Source organism: Poecile atricapillus, chromosome 12 (genome assembly GCF_030490865.1).
Source record: "Poecile atricapillus isolate bPoeAtr1 chromosome 12, bPoeAtr1.hap1, whole genome shotgun sequence".
In the NCBI taxonomy this organism is placed as follows: Eukaryota; Metazoa; Chordata; class Aves; order Passeriformes; family Paridae; genus Poecile; species Poecile atricapillus.
The window spans coordinates 5,228,080-5,248,738 of NC_081260.1; the positions used below are offsets into that span (position 1 = coordinate 5,228,080).

General features: G+C 51.0%; 2 protein-coding genes across 9 annotated transcripts; both read left to right on the forward strand.

Moving 5' to 3' along the window:
* The first annotated feature begins 1,008 nt into the window (after nt 1-1,008).
* Nucleotides 1,009-12,176, forward strand: LOC131583519 (UAP56-interacting factor-like). Of its 3 annotated transcripts, none has more exons than XM_058847722.1 (9): nt 1,009-1,166; nt 3,455-3,598; nt 7,351-7,493; nt 8,793-8,917; nt 9,744-9,825; nt 10,262-10,305; nt 10,387-10,461; nt 11,120-11,231; nt 11,988-12,176. In XM_058847722.1, the coding sequence occupies exons 1-9, from the start codon at nt 1,085-1,087 to the stop codon at nt 12,081-12,083; spliced, it is 903 nt and encodes a 300-aa protein (XP_058703705.1). In that variant the 5' UTR covers nt 1,009-1,084; the 3' UTR covers nt 12,084-12,176. The 3 variants fall into 3 exon arrangements, with proteins under 3 accessions (XP_058703705.1, XP_058703706.1, XP_058703707.1); XM_058847723.1 differs by having other exon boundaries at nt 10,265-10,305; XM_058847724.1 differs by lacking the exon at nt 3,455-3,598 and having other exon boundaries at nt 1,030-1,166.
* Nucleotides 12,177-15,175: 2,999 nt separating this feature from the next.
* On the forward strand, nt 15,176-20,385 carry LOC131583624 (leucine-rich repeat and calponin homology domain-containing protein 2-like). Of its 6 annotated transcripts, none has more exons than XM_058847951.1 (4): nt 15,176-15,494; nt 16,308-16,345; nt 16,824-17,545; nt 18,498-20,385. In XM_058847951.1, the coding sequence occupies exons 1-2, from the start codon at nt 15,191-15,193 to the stop codon at nt 16,328-16,330; spliced, it is 327 nt and encodes a 108-aa protein (XP_058703934.1). In that variant the 5' UTR covers nt 15,176-15,190; the 3' UTR covers nt 16,331-16,345; nt 16,824-17,545; nt 18,498-20,385. The 6 variants fall into 6 exon arrangements, 3 of the variants coding, with proteins under 3 accessions (XP_058703934.1, XP_058703936.1, XP_058703933.1); XM_058847953.1 differs by having other exon boundaries at nt 17,484-17,545; XR_009278544.1 differs by having other exon boundaries at nt 15,233-15,494; nt 16,308-17,545; nt 18,498-19,128; nt 19,522-20,385.
* The last annotated feature ends 274 nt before the right edge of the window (nt 20,386-20,659 follow it).

Genomic DNA, 20,659 nt, shown 5'->3' on the forward strand with positions numbered 1-20,659 from the left:
TCTATTATTTTCTTTCGTGAAAGAACACCTCCCCTAAATCAACACTTTCAGAAGCACTTGATATTTCCAAGAGCTGTACACATACCAGGAGGCAATTCTTGCCCTGATTGATCTGCGTGTAGAAATTTCTCTCCCATTTGAAGTGCAAAGTGGAAAAAAACCCCTGTCCTGAAAACGCAAAACATGGAGGCATTGTTCACTATTTATGTGGCCCCTATTACATAAGTCGTGAGAGAGTTTATTTCACAGCATTTATCATATGGGAACTTCAGAGAAAAGCATACTCCTCACTTGATGCGTGGCAGCCCTTTGAAAGAAATTGTTCTCCTTTTATTTTTTCAGCTGTTTTTAAAAGCAGAGGAAGATGGTTTGCTTGCATTTTGTACTCAAACTGTAGAATAGTTTCGGTGCCATGACCAATGTGACAGAAAGATCCCCTGAAGAATCTGTGTTCTGTTAGTGATCGGGATGCTGCCCCAGGACCAATGCCAAATGGGTGCTTCCTCCTCCGGGCGCTCACAAATACCAGAACAGACTGTACGCACGAATACGAGCCACGAGTATCTCTGTGGCTGTCTTGTTTTTCTGGTCTTCAGAATGAAGCAATGTCATTCCGTCGTTGACATGGCTCAGAATTGACTGCCGGGTTGTTAAGACATATGTGCTACCGGCATAAACCCCGGAGGAGGAGGATTCGGGGGGAGAAGAGGACGAGTGTCAGCCCACAGGCTGGGGAACGGTGCTTAAGGCAGAGAGAGATGGAGGGGAGGCGCTGATGGAAGGGATCGCCGGGGAGGTGCGGAGGGCAGGCAGGGCAGGGCTGAACGCAGGCGGGGGAGCAGCGCTGGCTGCAGGCGGCTCAGGGGCCGCTCAGTGCGGGGACAGGGCAGCCGGGCACAAGGGGTACAGGGCAGCCGGGGCGGGGACAGGGCAGCCGGGCACAGGGGGGACAGGGCAGCCGGGGCGGGGACAGGGCAGCCGGGCACAGGGGGCCGGAGGGGCCGGGGCAGCCGGGGCGGGCGGGGGCCGGTGCGGGGCCGGCACATTCCGGGCAGGCGCAGTGAGCGCACAGCGCTCCGGGCCCATGGAGGCGGCGGGGCCGCAGCCCGCGCCGGGCCCCGCGGCGGGGCCGCAGCCGGGGGCCGAGGAGATCGACATGTCCCTGGGTAGGTGCGGGGCGCTGCCGGGCGGCGGGGCCGGGCCCCGCGGGGGCTCCGTGCGGGCGGGGAGCCGGGGCGGCCGAGTGCGGGATGGCTCGGGCCGGGCTCGGGCCGTGCGGGTGCCCGTGTCCGGGAGGCGGCGGCCGGCACCGGCGGGGGAGGCGTGTGCGGGGTCCCGGCCTCGGCGCTGGGCTGGCAGCAGCCCGGAGCTCTCGGGAGAGCGGCCCGGGGGCTCACGCAGAGCAGCCCCTGTGGCAAGGGAAGGCGAACCATGGGCTCGCCGTGCTGCTATTTTTAGCGCTGCTCCGACGCTCGCCATTCCTTTGGCACGGGGAACGTGGACTGTGCATAAACAACCAACAACCGCCCTGTCATGAGCTCCCCAGGCCTGCATTCTGACGCATGGACGAGAGATCTTGGTGGATTATCGTGTTGGCGTCTCTGCTGTGAAAGGAAAGTTCATCAGCACCTTTTATTATTGGGTCAGCTTCCTAACTGAAGCCTTGTGTCATTTATTCCCAGCAAAGAGCCATTTGGCAGGAACAGCGAACATTTTCCACTGCAAACTCCAGCTGATCCCTTGGCATATGCACCCTTGTTTAATGTCTCTATGAGGAGCTATAGCAACAGTGGATCCCTCATTTTTGATTTATTTTTCTCCCATAGTGTTGCACACCCTTTTTCTCTTTGCTGATGTGTGACACTACCTTTGGTTTTGCTCTCCCTTAGTGCTTCTCCCAGTCAGTCCTTCTGTGGTCCAACTCCATATTCCGTCCAGAGTACACCTTACTCAAGGTAGAAGAGAATTGGAAAACAAGAGACCCCTGGTCAAGAACGTTTTCCATCAGGTGGCTTTTCTGTGCTTTCACATACATTTGTGCCTTACATGAGTTAGCAGTCACAGAAAAACTGCAGGAGTTGCTTTAAAGCTGTCCTGGTAGATCTAATTCTGCCTCGAGGGCATAGATGTACCATAAATGACCTCTCAGTCTCGCCTTGCTGCCTTGTGTGGTAGTCCATTACATTGCTCTGTTAACCCCATCGTGTTTATGGGCACAAAAGGCAGGGTAACAACTCATACCAGACAAAAAAGACTCTGAAAGGCGACAGATCAGGCACCTGAGCATTCAGCCCCTCTCATTTCCTCATGCTGTGGACAGCCCACCCTTGGATGAGTATGGTCACCTCCGTGCAGAGCGTGCAAGGATGCTTCCAAAACGCTTCAAAGCATCCTGTGCTCCAAATCACACGTGTCCCAGAGGCACATTTAGCTGAGACCATTAGCAAATTCATCCCAAGAACATGGCCCAATATCTCCCAGCCTATTCTTTTTCTGGCAGACTTGAAAGAGAAATTACAAAAGCAGCCTGTTCTTGCATCTGCTCTCATTTCTTTTCCTTGGGCTTTGTATTCATTTGGACACAGGAGTTTCTTGATAGGAAATGACAAGGGGCCAGTGCTGGAGGTCTGATAATTCATGGTAAGCACCCACTGAAAGCTGATGGTACTTTTGTCCTTTGACTCCAGTGATACATTAAGGAGCTGGAGTTAGCTGCTGCCTGGGAGAGGGCCTGTTTTGGACACTTAATTTCTTGCTAATTTGTTCAAGTTAAAACATTCTGCCTGCAGCTTCACAGTGCCTTTATTTGCAAGGTATTTTCTGGAAGAATTGAGTTTAAAAGAAGAAAATGTTGGAAAATACACATTAATGAAGAGCCATCACTTTGCCTTTGCCATTCCTCTTCATCAGAGCAGCTTGAATTAAGAAGATCCCATTGATTGCAGACCAGCTGATTGAGAATGGAGGGGTCTGAGCTGTTTCTTGATGGAGCTCCAACTTTGTGCATCCAAGTAGCTCAACAGCTGTCACATCCTCCCCCCTTTGGCCACCTTTCCTACAGCCACCCAAGTCAGACCTTCTCAAAAAAAGGTCTCTGCCCAGCACTAAGCTCCTGGTGCCCCTGCAAAAACATCTTCCCTTAGGCTTGGGGGAAGCCTGCAGGATCAGATCCCTCGGTGGATGGGGTCTGAAATCTCTGGCCTGCCTGTGGCGGGGACATGCTGGATGCTGGCACATTTGTAAATCATTTGCTGCGCTCTAATCTCCAGCCCGCAGGAGCCCAGTAAATTGATCCTATACTTTCTAAGCTAAGCTTAATCTTTCATTGTCTGTCCAGCGTAGCTCACAGAACAGCAAGCTCCGTGTTTACCGCGGACAATTCCAAGCACCCAAAGAGGGAATCACTGGTGGTGGAAAGTGCAGTTTCTGTGGATTTCTCCTCATTTCATTCTAGATGACATCATAAAGCGCCACAGGAAGGAGCAGACAGATGCCAGCGCTGCGGGCGACAGCAGAAGGCAGCAGGTCAAGAACAGGAGTTCAGCCTCGGGGTACGGGCGGCCCCAGTACCGTGCCTGGAAGCAGAGGAATTTGCAAGGTAGATGGGCACTTGAGACAGCAGAGGCCTCCCAGGCTGGAAAATGCATTTTTTTTTAGCAAACTCCAGCTCTTAAATCCTCCTCCTGTCTAATTCCTGTGTGTGTATAAGATGCGCTCAGGCCCTGATTAGCTCTTCTCCCAGTAACAATGGAAAATCTGGGCCCTTTCAGAGCATAATTCATCCATTTCTCTCCCTTCCACTCTCTCATGAATTACTAATTTAAAGTGACTTAATATCTATTCTCTATTCCCCTTGGCTTTGCGTATTTTAATTATGCCTCTTCCTAATCCTCGATTTCCCAGAGCAGACTTAAATTATCCAAATTACCCCTCCAGTAACTGTATTTGATAGCTCAGTTATTGAAGGTAAATTTTCACTTTTGCCAAGCATGCTATTTTTATGGTGAGGTTTTTTTATAATACTAAGTGATCACACCTTTGTTTTGTTCCACTGGTTTTTACTTACAAACCAAAGCTACCTGATGCATGAAATGCCATCTCTATGAACTTATTTTTTTTAATTACTGCTAAGTCACTTCCTTTAAATTCTAGTGATATTTTGCAGAAATATCTTTGTGGTCTTATATTGGAATGGCAGTCACACATCAGGACAGTAGGATCACTGGGAGCAATCCTGCTTGTCTCTGCTCTGCTTCCCACCTTTGTGTTTTTGGTGTCCACCACACAGTGTCTTACTGAGGATTGTTCCAGTTCAAAACATAATGATGATAAATGCCTGTAGCAAATTGATTTTTCTGTCAAAACCCACAGGCTTTGATATTCTCCCGCACTCAAGCAATTACTGCATCCAGAGGGAAATCCAATAAAATATTTTTCCCTATTCCTTAGATGGGAGAACCTTTCTGTTAATTTATAGAATTATTTCTGGTAGTTTTAGTATTTCATAGATTTTCAGTGAGTCTGAATTCAGCCCTGCCAAGTGCAGAGACTGCCATGCTGTGTGGTGCTGATTGTCAGTAGCAATTTGGGGAAGCTCAGCATGACTGGGAATTTAGCCCATAATTCATCAGGGGCGCCGTTCACTTCGGTCCCTGCTGAAATGCAGTCCTTTCTGGGCTGAGATGTGATAACCATTATCAAAATGATGATCTGAGGAGCCCAGCACTGTAATGACAGAGGAGGGGGAAGGGTATTATGCTGATTAAACCAGCAAGAAGAGTGCTGCTAATCCCTCTTGGAATATGGCTTAAACCTTCTCCCTGCTGGGGGAAAGATGATTTTTAATGATGAGAAATTTGAATTTCAAATCTCCTTGGAAAAAAGAGTCTGTCAGACATGGGAACTTGTGCCCAGACTGGACTGGCTGAGTAGAGGTGCCTTTTGGCCATCCCAGGTGTGCTCAGCACCAGGCTCTGAGCACGCACCCAAACACGGGATGGGGGGGGTGTGTTTCTTCCCCAGCTGCTGACACCGTGGGGTTTTATTGAAATGCTCTTACATTATTAAATATCTGCCAGACCTTTTGCAGACATGAAGCCTCCCATGTGTCACACTTCAGGACACAGATGACAGAGCGAGGCCTTGGTCCCCAGCTGGTGTGATGGGGTCTCCCTTGCAGTCTGATGGCTCTGTCATGTGTTATTTGTGTTGGGTGAGCCGTGCCTGAGTGCACTGCTGAGCACAGGCTCTCTAATAGGAACAGACTGACAGGGGCTCGATTTTCTAGTCAGGACTGCCTGCTGCAGCAGTCCCTCCCATTGCCCTGATGGAGTATCCAGGAAAGGCAGCTGAGCTCAGTCTCTTGTCCTCTCCAGGGTGTAGGAGAGCTGTGTAGCAAGGCTTGGTGGCCAGCAGGAGAGCAGCCCAGCAAATAGGCAAGAGATAGGGACAGGCCCAGGGTGGGGGTTCAAGAGAAACAAGAGAGGGCAAAAACAGACTGGGGGAATAGAAGCAGGAGAAAAAATCAAAGGGACATTGTCTACAGCAAGTCCACATCTGGTCAAATAGAAATGGTTTGCCAAAACTGAATGTTTGTCATGAGAAGAACGTTTACACACCTGCATTTCTGCAATGAGAGGGCATTGTCTGCAAAGGAAATAACTGGCCCCAGAGCTTGTGAACTGTGTTGTTTTTGTGCACATTCCCAACCAGCACCTCTGACCATGGGGCACGCAGCAGCCCAACATGGTGTTTGGGATCTGCTTCCCAAGGGCCCATCCTGGTGCCCTTTTGTTTTAGAGCCAGAGCAGGTCAAATGATCCCCACACATGTTCAGGTGTAAGCAGCTTGGGCTGGTGCTGGCTGGTGTTACACCCTGAGGCTGGAACCTTCATTCATTGTAGCAGTGGTGGCCCTCACAGCAATGCCACTGCTCAGAATGCCTCAGAACACTTCATTTCCAGTTGCTCCAAGTCAGTATAAATTGCTGCCACATGGCAGCCGATGATGCCAGATCAATATATGCAGCTCACTGCTCTGTGGTTTGTGTCAGTGAGGTTCTGCTATGAGATCCAGGGTCTGAGTGCGCTCTCACTGCCCTCTGCCATGCACAGCTCTGTGCCTGGCTTATACACCCCCAAGGTGTGGGCACATCTCACTGCTACAGCAGCTGTTGGTGGGAATGGGCTGAAAAGGGGCCTGTATGCCTAAGGGACCTTGCAGCTGGGGATAGCAAAGTCTGAAGTAGCAGTGAAGGACAACACACATTTATTGCTGTTTACCCTCTGTATGCATTGCCAAGTAGAATGTCTGGGTATAGCTAATGGAGGTGTTGGGTAGATGTGGTGGCATCCTTCTGGATGTCCTTGAGCTCCCTGCCTCGTTACAGAGATCAGAACACAGTATGGTGGTGACTCTGTGCAAGCAAACCCTTGACAAACTGGTGTGAAGGGCAGCCTGGTGATTCTTCAGCGCTGGGCCAAGCTTAATGGGGTGGTGACTGTGCCCAAGTGGCTCTGCTTAGGTATTGCTTCAGGGATCTGCTGGTTTGTGAGGTAACAGAAATAAATTCCCTCTTGGCATTCCAGCTGTGAGTTTGTGATTGTTGTTGTTGTGCCTGTGTCAGCTCACACAGTGACTCACTCAGAAACTTGCTGTCTCATTACGACTACAGGATTTTATTCTGTGGATTAATTAGGTTTGGAAGCACTGTGCCTCAGTCTGACAGGGCTTTCGTCTCACTCAACACTTCAGCACTTTTCAAAATCATCAGCAGGCTTAGGGGAAAAGGTGGGATGCAAGATGGACAGCGAGTGTGCGAGTATCATGAAAGAGCAGCAGGAGATGTCCCCGAGAAGTAACGGTGTGTGAAGTTAAAAGAAAATTAAAGTGTATATATATATGTGTATATATATAAATAAAAATTATACTATGATGTGGGCCCTCAGAGGTATTTCAGGCTGCCGTGGGGTTGGCTTTGGGATGTTCAAGTCATGTGTATATCTGTATCTCAAGGCTTTTTCTGTTTCATAGTTAATTCATAGCAGTGTGAGCTCTGACAACAGATTGACATGTGTCCTGATGTGGGTGTTTCCTGCTTTTATGAGGAATCAGAATTGTGAAGGGTGTTTCTCTTCTGTATTCTTTCACATCAATAATGTGTATGGCAGTCCTATATACAATAAGAATGCAAGAGAGACATTATAAAAATTAATTATTTAATACGAATTTGCACCACTATTTGTGTAGATACTCCTGTATCACATTGAGTTAACGTTGTAATCTATTTACAAAACTGTCATCATAAATCGAATTTGGAAGTATGCTAAAATAAGAGGGCTTTGTTTTTAGGACCTAATCGTTTCAGAAGAGGGTTTGGACAGCAACAATTCAATCGGAGACAATTCAGGAATACTTTGCCTGGTCGCAAGAGAAGAGCAGCTGCTGCATTCGATGGAGTGAGCCCTTTAAATCGCCAGGCATCAGCTCAGGAGGTAGGGGAATAAGGAAGGTACGGCTTTTCCCAAATGTCATGTAGAAATCTGCTCAATTTTATGATCCTGGATCACTCCGAAGAGCAATCTACATAGAAAACACCATCTTTTAATGCCTGTGCACAGCATTTGTATGCATAGGTGAGTGCAGACATCCATGCATATGGAATAGCAATTTTCCAGTTGGTTTTATAAGCTTCTGACTTAGCATAATTTTACTGATCGGTTCCCTTGGGTTTTGCAAAAAAACTATTTTTCAAAAATTGGTCTTGCAAGGTTTAAGAAATTTCCATAAAAATTAATTCCATGGCATCTCATCTTAGTATTATCATTTAGAGGAGGTGTGTTAAGAGTCTTTGTTATTTGTTATCTTTGCACCCGGAGCATTTTCCAAGTTCCTGTGAAGTCAAAGGACAGACTTGGTGAATTCTCAGGTGCCTCTGGTTCAGAGACATACTTTCCACCAGAGACACTGATTCCCAGTACTGTGACAGAGTGTGAGAGGCAGCTGGGTTTTCCTGCACTGATGAAAATCCACTCAGTTAGGAGGTCATAGATATTCAGTAAGCTTTTTTTAAAAAATGCAAGTGCTGAACAAAATGGCACATTTAGTGGACATGTTGTAGGGGTTATAAATAAGAAAGCCCTAAACTGAGTATGCATGTGCAAGGAGTGAGGTTATTCCTGAAAAGAAAGACCAGGATGACTCAGATATTGAATGTGGCTGGTATTTACCAAAAGTAATAAGCAGTTGCTAGGAGGCAGAATTCTACAGCTGCTTCTACTTTGTGGGAATAAACCAAGGGGGAGGAATATGGAAACACAGCTCAGTCAGTGGGTACTAACAGTGAAGGTAGCTGTACCACAGAAATCACCAGGCTGGAGCCTGGGACACTTTGTGTGGAAGCAGCAGGACAGGGACTGCTGAGGAGTCTTCTGCTGTGTTTCATGCATCAGGGTGCAGTCCGGGCAATGCACATGTCCAGACAAGGAAGAGCCGATGACCGAAAGGAAACCTGGGCAGGGCTGTAATGCACGGCTTCTGTGAGATTTGCTCTGCGTGGACTGATTTTTTTTTCTTGTTTGATTTCTGCAGCATTAGAATAAAACATTCTCCCTGGCACTTGTAGTTCCGTGTCCAGGAAGTGAGGCACACCCCCTGACTGGCTGTTGACAGCAGTGTCAGCAGCAGTCAGTGGACAGCAGAGCCTTGTGCTGTCCCTTGCCCTCACCCCCTTCTTCTTGAACCAAGATTGTGCTGCAGGTGACAACTGCTGAGGTCCCACACTGCTCTTTCAGGGCAACAAGAAGAGCAGTGCTTTTGCCAAAAGCAGCAATGGGCAACAGGAGGAACAGCCACAGCCATCTCCAGGCCCCAAGAGATTCAGAGCAGATGCTGCCAGCGTCAGAGCCTCAGGGAGAAGGTAAAATCTTTGGTAACTCCAGGTTATTTTGGTTTTCAGTGGCTTTCACCTGTTCTACTCATGGGCTTTTGCTCTCTGTATGTGCCAGCTGGGCGTGGCTACAGCCATGTGCTTGTGCAGCACCAGAAAAATACCCCTGGGCATGTTAGGAAGGCACCTGGAAAGAAAATAATCTTATGCTCATAGTTAATAATGCCAATATTAATCTGTAATTTTATTTCAGGAAGCACAGAAAATGTGACCTTCGTATTTTTATTAAACTTCGTCGCTTTGGGAAACATTTTTGAAGGGTGAAATAGCATTTATTTTCATGCAGGAAATAGAGATTCCAGCCATAACGGATGGGCAGAGGGCGTCTGTCCCAGTGAGGGGCTGCAGGAGCAGACTGTGCCCCAGGAGCTGTGAGGAAGGCAGTGTGCCAGGTGCTGGGCACTTGTCTCGGTGCCTGTCTCCTCGAGATCGTTATGTTCTCCGAGCATGAAAGGAAGCGCCTTGCAATCCTTCCTTTGCTCTGAGCAGAACAGGGGCTGAATAACATCGAGAGGTCCTTTCTGACCTGATTTTTTTTCTATGATTTTCCTCCCATGTTTTTTTGCTTTTAATGAGCAAAGCTCAGAACACACAAGCTGTTGCCTCATTTGAGTGGAAAATCAAGTTCCTCTGAAATCCTTTGCTGGCAGAAAAACCTGTTGGGCTGAACTCAGTAACACACAGCCTCATTTGCTTCTTACACTGCTTTTTAAGACCAGCTTGGGTTAGGTATTTTGGCATTAAACGTTAGAGAGACCTGGTATCATCCTCACCTCTTTCTCTCCTTTGCCATCAGGCCTTTCCTGCTGAACAGGGGACCAGCGTTCCAGCAGAAGCGGGTGCAGCAGTGGTTCTACAAAGCCCGCTTCCAGAGAGGGGTCAGTATTCGAGACATTTCCTCTGCAGTCTGCTGAGGTAGTGACAAACCTTCACATTTTACCAGCCTTTGCCCAGTTGCAGCTTTCCTTCCAAAAGTAACTGGGGGAGAGAGGTGGATGACCTGAACGCTGCATGTATTGGTAGGAAAGTATTTGGCACGCAGTTTGTAATGCAGCTTGGTATTCTGGCAGCTGGGAAGTAAATCCTGGGAGTGTGATAAAAATAAACCTTGCAGTTTATAGAGCAGCACAAGCAGGGCAAGGTAAAGCCACCCCATACACATCACTGTGCCAGTGGGAAACCCCAAATTAGCACGTTTCTTGACAACTCGCAAGGATGGAGGTTTTCAGATATACCAAACAAAATCCTGGAAAAGGAATCTCTGTTTCTGAGAGCTAATTCTTTTAAGTAATTGTCTTTAAATATATTTTACAGCAGATGGATTCTAGAGGAGAAGGGAAACCGCCAAGGATGAGAAGGTAATTGGTGAACAAAGGCACAATACAAATGCGATGTGCTCTTTCACGCTTGCAGCTGGATAAATCTCCCTGTCTCGGCAGGTGGCAAGTGAAACCCAGCCCGGGAGCAATTCTCACGGTTTCTGTGGTTAATCCCCAGGCGGGCCAGACCAGCGGGTAAGTAAATGAGGTGATTTGTTAGGGTGGGAGCCCTACAAAAGCCATTGCAAATCCCTTTAGCATTATTGCAGCTTCACTTCTGTAATGAGTGTGCAGTGAATGGTTCAGACCCAAAATGGTTAGCAAATGATGTGTGGTTCCTTTCCCAGCATATCAGAAGGAGATAAAAATCTCCTGTATTTACCTGTAATTACATGGTAATCTATAATTACCATGCCCTCATTTGAAATGCAGAGTGAGGAGAAATGGAAGCACAGTTGTGGGAAGAGGTGGCACGCTGGTTGTGCTGGTTGTGCTGGTTGTGGGGTGTTAGGAGAAACAGTGTGCCCCAAAGGGACACCTCGTGCTTGCTGTGTAAGAGGAGCTCAGAGGCTGGAAAGGGGCAGCTGCAGGACCTGGCACCCAGCTGGGGACAGAGAGAAGGGTGGGTGAGGGCACTGTGCATGTTCTTGGTGCAGACAGCACCCCCCAATAGCCTGGATGTGACAGTCCCCAGTGCTAGAACTCTGCCTGCACTGCTGCTCTCCTGGCTGCCTTTCAACTCTGCCAGGGGACCGGTGGAGTGGGTGTGTCCTTTACTCCGTGCTGGTTTGCAGAGGATGGGAGGTGAGCTGTCTTAGCATCCTGAGTGACTGCAGCTCTGTGCTTTCCCCAGGCCTGGATCCAAGCGCCCATTCCTGCGAAGCCAGAGACCCCCGGCACGGGTGGCCAAGCCCCAGCCCAAGGGGGTGCTGCTGAGATTCAACTTCCGCGCCATGGCCAACCAGGTAGAGGATTGTCGACGGGACAGGAGGCACCTGGCTCCCTGCAGCAGCCCTGCCACTGAGCTGTTAATGTCACACTCAGGTTTCTGGGGCTGCCAGCTGGGTTTATCTAACACAACCTGGGAGGAAAGTCCCGTAGCTGTGTTGGCCAGGTTGCTCACAAAACTGAAGGCACTTGAGAAGACTGTTCAGCAACTACAGACTCGGCCCAGTTTTTCCCACTCTGATGGCCTGTCTTGGCCTGTCCATGTGCTTGCTTGGAGCAGGGAGGTCCTGCTGCTGAGTAGTCCTGGCCAGAGGGGACTGTTTCACTGTCAGTGCTTCCCATTCCTCAAAGACACGTGGCACTTCTGGGCTTTGCTCACTCTTTGCTTTGGTGCCCTTCTTGGTGTCACATTTTACACTGAAGTATGGTTCAAGAGCCCTGGGGCAGCTGAGAAATCCCACTCCACCTTCTTCATTGCCGGCGTTTCTTGTCTGGACGGTTTGGTTTTACCTGATGCCTTGTGCTCAAATGCCATCTGCTTGCTCCTGTTCTTGCCGAGGATGCCCTGTGTCTTGGGGCTGGGAGCTGCTTGGAGGTTTTCCAGCCACACACAGTCTGTCGAGCTCCCTGTCTCTGTGTGCTGAGTGGTTTAATTGACTAACCAGCTGTGAAACACCAGCCTGACTGATGGGCTCTAATCAATACCCCGCTACAAGTTTGGCTGTGCTTTGCCACAAGACAAGGGACTGACTCGCTCTCACTTTCCCCTGCAGACCAGCCTGACGCTGGATGAGAGGTTCTCTGGTCTGAGGAATAAGAGGCGCTTTACAGCAGCCAGGAGCGCCGGACGGACGGTCACCATGCCTTAGGACTGCGTGCTCGTCACAGGGACTGCCTGTGACAGTCCAGGCTCCATGACAAGGGCTCAATAAAAGTTGCTAGATTCCCTTTGAGATAGCTGATTTGGCAATGTGCTGTCTCCTTCCTTACACACAGAGTGAATGAGTGATTAAGGGCAGGGATGAGGCAGGATGAGAATGTGGGCTGGAGCACAGGGCAGGTGGGGCATGGGCAGGTTGGTGGAAGGGGATGAGCAGAGATGGATTTGCTGGGAGAGCTCTCTGCTGGGAAGTTGTAGAGCTAGCACCAGCTCTGTCTCCCTGCCAGGGCACTCTGTGTTAGCCAGGGTGATGGCTGATAGTGGGAGGGTGTACCACGGAGCCTTCCCTACATTGTCTGGTGGGTTGGACAGGGTTTGAGGATGCTGTGCCTGCCCACATGGGAGACAGAGGGAAGCAGGGATGCTCCAGCTGCCTACACTCCCCAGCATCCACTTAATTGCCAAACTTGTGCTTGCAGGCATCCCTGCCCAGAGGTTTGCAGTGTAAGACCACTCCACCCTGAAAACCTGTTGCTTTGCCCTGATAGTCAGGCCTGAGCACCTTGCATTTCTCTGTGGATTGCTGTGCTGTTCTGACTGCTGCTGCAGGGACGGGGTGAGATGTGCCATGCTGTGCTGCTGGAGTCACTGTCCTCAGCACAGAGCACAGACAGGCTGCCCCAGCCCAGATCACATTTTCCAGTGCTGATTAGTTCTGCTTTAGGGTTTTTGTAGTTGCAGCTCCACCCATGCTCAAAGCAGCAGCATAATCAAACCAGCAGCAGCATGCTGATAAACATTGGCTGAAATGTTACTGAGCTGGGTTTAGACATTTGTTAATGAAGCCCTGCATCAAACCTGAGTAACTGCTCCATTCTCTATCCACTGCTGGAACTCAGCACTGAACATGCTGGACATAGCCTGTTTCTGGGCTCTAAGGTATACTTAAAGGAAATATTTGATAGACTGCTTTACATTTTACACAGCATCTTTAACAAGAGACTGGACTTGGTATTGGTTTTATAGGAATGTGTGAAATGGTGTTAGTTGACAAAGCAGTGATGTATGAGTCCAGTGCACTGAATAAAAAACTTAACTTGTCAAATGTCACCTCTGGTTATTTTCTTTCCTTCAACAGTTGTTTGGTGAGTTCAGCTTCTCAGTGTGACACTGCATGGGCTGGTGCTTTGGGGGAAACTGGTCCCCATTGGTGCCTACCTGCAGGGAGTTTACTGCTTTGAAAGCTGGCTCCAAAGCAGTGTCAGGTTTCAATAGGTATTTTGTAAAATCTTTGCTGTGATCTCTTATGCCTTGAATATTATTGGCAAAATTATCAGAGCAGTCCTGTCTCTGAGTATGTTCAAAATTAAATGCACCCCAATGCCCAGGTTAATGAACTCTGGAGGAGACACCACCCCTTCATGCAAATAATCTGTATGTCATGGAAGTTGAAAAGTTGAGCAAGGAACACGATCACAAATAGCAGTATCCCTGATTTCAGTTGCCTCCTGGCTATGAATATGGACAGTAGATGGCAGACTCACTAGGAAAACTGAGCACTTCTATCAGGTTGTAAAGGGATGGAGCCATTCAGTCCTGAAAGAACATCTGAGTGGGAAACATCCTCTCGCTGTTCAGATCACACCCTGATTCTACTTGCCAAATAAATGTTTTTTAGCAATCTGTACTTTATAATATTTTAACCACTCCTTGAATTAATATTGAGGGCTTAGGTGATAAAAACTGTTTTTTTTTCCTGAGCTTGATTCCCTTGCAGTGCTGGGTGACTTTTTATGTAGCAGGAGATAAAACAGGCCTTGCACTGAATTCACAAGTAGCCAAAATATGTAACCATTACACTAAAAACATATGGGGTGAGGGCACAGTGTGAGCTCAGCCCAACAGGCATAAAATACCCCTTTCTGTCACTAAGTACTGAGTACTAAACCCACAGAATAATTGTCTCTACCAGAATTACCCCTGCTGTTGTGCACAGTGCTTGCCTGTCCTTTGGGGAGGGTATTTGTGTGACACAGTTCAGCTGCTTCCTGAGCCATCACCAGGGGCACGTGTGGCCTGTGCCCATCCCATGTCTGACAGTTCCTGTGCACTGTCCTGTGCTGGACAGGTGGCCCAGCAGTTCTGCACCTGGGGAGTGGCAGCAGCTGCCTTTGGCTGAGCTCCCAGCCAGGATGGCTAAACACAGGCTGGGGCCACTGTGAAGGCCCCGCTCTGTGACCTGGAAAACTTCTACTCTGTTTTAGGCCAGGCAACACTGTCTCCAGAGTAACATCTCTGATGGTGTCTGAGAAATTTAAAAATGTAGAAGCAACTGCACAGGGTTAGAAGAGAGTCCCCACAGCGCATCCCAGGGCAGGAGGAAGACCAGCAAAGGTTTGTGGCCCTGCTTGGTCACTGAACTGAACCCGCAGTACCACTGACCTGTGTCTTTAGCCACTTGTATCATTGGATTTCGTGGAGCCAAGGCAGGAGGGCGGAGGGCAGCGGGCAGAGCCCAGCAGTACCGGAGGGCAGCGGGCAGGGCCCAGCGGTACCCAAGGGCAGCGGGCAGGGTCCAGCGGTGCCCGAGGGCAGCGGGCAGAGCCCAGCGGTGCCCGAGGGCAGCGGGCAGGGCCCAGCGGTACCCGAGGGCAGCGGGCAGAGCCGCGCTCGCAGCGGCGCCGGGGCTGCCGAGCCGATGTTCCCCGTATTCCTTCGGCTCCGAAGCCTCCCCGCAGCCGCGCCCTCCCGAACGGGTTCCCCGCGCCCTCGCCCGCTCCCGTCCCGGCTGCGGGACTCTCCCTCACGGGCTCGCTCCGCTCCCGGGCCGCCCCCGTCGCCCAGAGGATCCCGAGCCCGAGCCCGCTCCCTCAGCCCCCGCAGCGCCCCCTAGCGGCACACGAGCCCTCGGGCACACAGCCGTACGCCCCCCTCCCCATCCCCGGGAAGCCCCGCCCCTCGGCGCCGTCGCCGCCGCGGATTGGTTGGCGCGGTCGAGGGGCGCCTGGAAACCCCGCCCCATCCCGCGGCGCCCCCTGCGGGCCCCGGGGCGCCTGCGCAGCGGCCCCGGCCGTTGTTGTGGAGGGGCCGGTCAAGATGGCGGCCGGGCAGGGGGGCGGTGGCGGCAACAACGGCAGCGGGAGCGGCAGCGGGAGCGGCAGCGGGAGCGGGACGGCGCCCGGGAGCGGAGCGGCGGGGCTCGGGATCCCCGCGCACCTCACTCTCTCCTTCTCGTCCGGGCCGCACTGGGGCGCGGCAGCTCTGCCGCAGTCGCACACGGTGCGCAGCCTGGAGCGGGCCCTGGAGGAGGCGGGCAGCTCGGGCATCCTGTGCCTGAGCGGGAGGAAGCTGCGCGACTTCCCCGGCAGCGGCTGCGACCTGAGCGACACCACGCAAGCAGGTGAGGGGGCCCTGGCAGTGCGGGCCCGGGGCTGCGGGCGTCCTGCGGGGCCGCTGCGGGCCCGGCGCTGAGGGCGGGGGGCTTGTAGCCGCTGTGGTGGCCGCCGGGGCCGGGCGGTGGCGGGCGCGGGGCCCGGGGATGCAGCGGGGGGGTCCCCGCGGTGTCAGGGAGGGCTGTGAGGGCAGGCGAGGAGGTGACACGGGAGCGGCCGCTCTGGGTGAGGAGCGGGGACCGCGCTGTGCGAGGGCAGTGGGGAGGCTCCGCGTTTGCGGGGCTCTCCGTTGCGGGCACCGGGCCGGGCTCTGGAGGATGCGGGGCTGCGGTGTCGGGGCTGCCCCGCTGGGCGCGCTGGGGGCCGGTTCTGCCGCGCGAGTGTGGGGCGAGCGTCCGTGCAGGTGTGGGCTGTGAGCGGGGCACGCTGAGCCCGCTGTGTGCGAGCGGAGCGGGGGACCCGGAGGTGCCTGGGGAGGTGGGGGGCGAGCGGCTCTGTGTGAGCGTGTGCGAAAGCACAGCGGTGTGTGTGAGTGAGTGAGTGTGGAAGGGCGCAGCGCTCGGGGTGTGTGTGTTTGTGTGTGCGGGGGCACAGGGCTGTGCGTGTCCGAGCTCACCGCGCACTGCGATGCTCCGTGTATTCTGGGGGAGGGGTGGTTGCTCTCCCCGTATGTGCGGCGTCGCTTTCGATGAAAGAACTCCTGCCGGGATTTTGTGAAAATAGAACCCTGTGCCTTGTGCTTGCATTGTTGCAAGGATTTTCCTACACAGACAGTTTATCTTCCTGACAGCATCTGGTTAATTTTCCCTCTCCCATTGCAGGGCACCTCATGCTTGGCTACTGAGAATCTCCTCCACTGGTGAGTGGAAAGAAACCTTTGGTGTGTTGCAGTTGCATGCGGCCTGGTGGGCTGAGAGAATGTTCCTGTCAGTGTTATTGCAGCAGCAGAAGCTGAGGGATCCCCGGCTGTTTTCTCCTTTTCTCTTGAAGACCTTTTGAACAGCTGCAGGAATGATTTTGTAGCCAGAAGATTGCATGCTGGTTTTAGCCATTTTAGAGTATCGAATTCACAAGCATAAGTGGCAATGTCTACTTTAGCCCACTGTTAGTTTGAACACCCCAGAATGCTATTTCTCCTTGGTGCAAATGGTTGTATAGCTGAGGATAAAGAAGGCCATAAATGTGATACAACTCCCTGTCCCTCAGTCTACTGTCTGTCCACAAAGCACAGAAGCTGGGTCTCCTCTAGCTCTGTCTTTCTCCAAAGAGGAGGCCAAAGAGGAGAAAGACAAGAAAGCTGGAGAGGAGGAACAAAGTGAAGTTCCCTCTGTTCTCAGAGACAGTGGTGAACTTCCTACAGTTCTTGAAGATGGTGGTGAATTTCTCCCCATTCTGGAAGATGACAGCAGAGCTCCAGCAGTGTGGATTGAGGGTGGCGAATGTCTTGTGGTGTGGGGTGAGGAGTGGGAACATCCTGCAGTGCAGGAAAAAGGATAGCAAAGATCTTGCAGTGTGGGAGGAGGAGGGCAAACATCCAGTGGTGTGTAAAGAGGATGGCAAGCATCAAGCGATATGGGAAGAAGAGGGACAACATCTCTCTGCATGTGAAGAGCACCATGAACATCCCAGTGTTCGGGAAGAGGATGGCAAAGCACCACCAGTTTGGGAAGAGAACAGCGAACCTTCCTCTGTTGAGGCATCATGGGCTAAGCATTCTGACAGCAGCACAGCCCTGCAGCCAGAGGGGAGAGGAGAGAAGTGCCTGGTGCAGCTGAGTACGTCTGCTCTCTGTCTTGTCTGCCAGAGCAGGGTGTGGTGTGTGTGTGAGCATCGGCTGTATTCAGTGTTCCTCTGCAGCTGAATGGCACACAGTAGTTTATTGATCTTGCCCACCTGAGTACAAGGGGTACAGAGCCTCAGAGAGTGGGGCTGCATTTTGGCTCTGCTGCAAGGTGGGATCTCCATCTTGCAGTGACTGCCTTTCCTGTTTCTTTCAGGGAGCACTGTGAGCATGGGGGAGCCTGCCAAGAAACACTGAAGCTGAGCCAGTTGGCCAAGGGTAAGTTCAAGATACTGATGTTTACGCAAGCAGAGGCCAGGTATTTTGCTGGAGGACAGTAATATCTTTTAGAGCAGGACATACTGGTGTGATCTAATCTCTAAAAATGTGAAATGTGTCAGCTGGTGGAGACTGCCATTATTGAGGCCAAATTTATCTTAGTCCCAGGTTAGGACAGTAACACTTCAGCATTTTTTCCATCCTGCATTTCATCTTCAAAGGATACTGCAAGACCTAATTAAGGAGAAATCTTGCTTGGGATCAGTTTTGGGTTTAATTTTCAGCAAATTCATAGAGAGGACAAGATAAATGAGAAGACATATGTCAAGAGCAAAGCCCTCTCCTAAACCCTACAGTTGAGTTTAGGTCTGGTGTCAGTGACAGCCCACGACTCATATTAGTAATGTATGCTGCATGTTTGCTCTTTATGCAATCCCAGACAACAGCAGTGGTACTTGAAATAATGACCAAACTCTTCCCAACTGTTTTGCTCTATAATCACAGGACCAGAATTGCTTCCTGCTTGCAAAATGTGTGTGAATATTAATAATAGTGGTGATAAACTAAGGCCATTTGAGAATGTAGGTGCAGAGAATGTCATTAGAGCTCTGTGGATAATGGATGAGAAATCATTTCTCCAGAGCTTCCAAGGCCAGATGTCTCTGGCTATGTGTCCTGTAAGTGGCCCCTGAATGGGGAGTGTCACTGAGCTCTGGTGTGCATCCCAAGGCAATTTGGCACAGCCTGGCTCCGACACTCCAGAAGGATTTGCTGCATGTTTGTTGTGGTCTCGTGCCACAGCCTTCTCCAGCTACGCCTGGAGCTTGTCTGCACTGCACTCCTTGCTGGTCAAAGCAAAGTTGCTGGTGGTACAATTGTAAACTGTCTTTTCTTCTGTTGTATATTCAGATTGTTAATTTTTACCCCTGCGTTTCTTCTTTGTGTCTGCAAGCCCTGGATTTCCTTCATTTGAGCCAGGTGATCCAAAGAAATCTAAAAAGCTCCAGCATCCTTCTGGGAATGGATGGCCCTGTCAAGTGCTCTAACCACTGTCAAGGGTAGGTATCATTGGTCAGGCACAGTGTTCCCAGGATGCAGGTGTGGGGCTGTGTCCCAGTGATGACCAGGTCCCCAAAAGTGGTGCTGGTGAGAGTGCCTGGACCCTGCTGCCAGCTGAGAGCAGCTGCAACGTGCAGAGAGGTCTGGAAAAGAGCAGGGTGTCAAGAGGGGCTTGGCTTTGTGTATGTCCCTTCCAGAGGGGAGGGAGTAAGAATCTAAAGCTTCAAGTGAATAAATAAAAGCTACTGCCTGAAACCTGAGGGTATCTTTAAGTGGCCAGTTGCATATTTCTTTGGCTCAGAGGACTTTTGCAGCTGGATTCAGTAGTAAATTCTCAGACCTATAGCTGGGAATTCTTTTGATTTTTAATTCCAGCTAGCTCTTGACAGTGTTTGTTTTTGTCCTCAGCTGATTTTGGCTTCTGCACTCAGCTGACCCCTGAGCAGGATCATCAGACCTCCATGGTGGGCACTGCTCACTGAATGGCCCCAGAAGTTTTGATCAGTTCTCCTTATGGCCCCAAGGTAGACATCTGGTCCTTTGGGATAGTGACCCAACAGTGGGTGGAAGGAGAGCCTCCTTCCTTCAGACAAACTGGCAGATGTCCAAGTGTTTGCATAGGCCTGTGTGCACAGGATGGCTCTGCACTTGGATGAGCCACTGGATGTTTGTGCACACGGTGGAAGGAAATTCCCAGAGCACTCAATGAAATTGGCTGTCAGGGCAAGCTTGTTTGCCTGCAGCTTGGCTGCATCAGGGTTTGGGTTTTATTGTTGGTATAGAAAAACGATCTCTGAGCAGCATCTCTGCCTGGGAGGACACTGCCCCTGGAGCCTGGGGCTCAGGACCTGGGGTTGCTGTGAGCAGCTGTGGGTGTGAAGGGAACTGGTGCAGTGTTGTGTTGGCTTTTCCCCCAGCTCGTGCTCTGATGGGGCAGAACAGGACCCAGCGTTGCTGCAGGAATTGCTCAGCGCAGCCTGCAGCCGGGCGAGGAGCGGCGCTGCTCTGCCTGGGAGCTGCTGCAGGTGAGTGCAGGGCAAACAGCACTGCAACAGTGGGGTTTTCCTGTCTGGCCCCCATCCTGTAATCTGCAGTCTTGGTGCTTTGCAAACTGAGAGCAAGCAGAATGAATCCTAGACTGGTTTGGGTTGGCAGGGGCCTTTCAAGGTCATCTGGACCAGGTGCCCTGCAGTGAGCAGGGCCATCTTCAAGCAGATCAGGTGGCTCAGAACCCTGCCTGACCTAACCTTGGGTGATTGCAGGGGTGAGGCACTTTCTGCATCTCTGAGCAACTTCTGTCAGTTACCTCATTCTCCTTGTAAAAAAGTTTTTCTTTACATCTTATCTGAGTCTGCTGACCTTCCTTTGAGTTTAAAACCACTCTCCCTTGTCCTGTTGCAACAGGGCCTGTAATGGAGCTTGAGTTTGGAAAGGAACACTTCATTTATCTATATTTTATTCTTTGGGCAGCATCCATTTTTATCGTCAGCCAAGCCTCTCTCCAGCCTGACATCTCTGATCACTGCAGCAAAGCAGTTGAGAGAGTAGCAGAGATGCAGCACTAGAAGACAGCTTTTTGTTATGCTAGTTAGGATAGTTAGTTTGTTATGGTAGTTAGGGCATTTAATTTGATATGCTAGTTATGACAGCCAGTTTGTTAAGCTAGTTAGGACAGCTAGTTTGTTATGCTAGCTAGGACAATTAGTTTTTTATGCTCGTTTTTTGAATAAAAACTCTTAAACCTCAACTCCCTTGTAGTATCCCTTCCTTATCACCCTATGATTCAGGTGACTGGGGCAATGTGAGGGGAGAGCTGAGCCCTGGCAGAGACCAGAGCAGACTCAGCATCTGCAAAACCAGGCTGGAAGGAAGCTTCCAGGAAGCTTGGCAGGGAGATGCGATCCCAGCATACACACTTGGTGGCCACCTGCGAGCCAAGAGAAGCATTGGTCTGAGCTCGCTGCCCGCCCCGTCCTCTGCCATCTTCCTCCCTCCCGCCCCGCCACTCTCCGGGGGTCCCCGAGCAGGTGCTGCCGAAGCCGCCGCTCCCCAGTA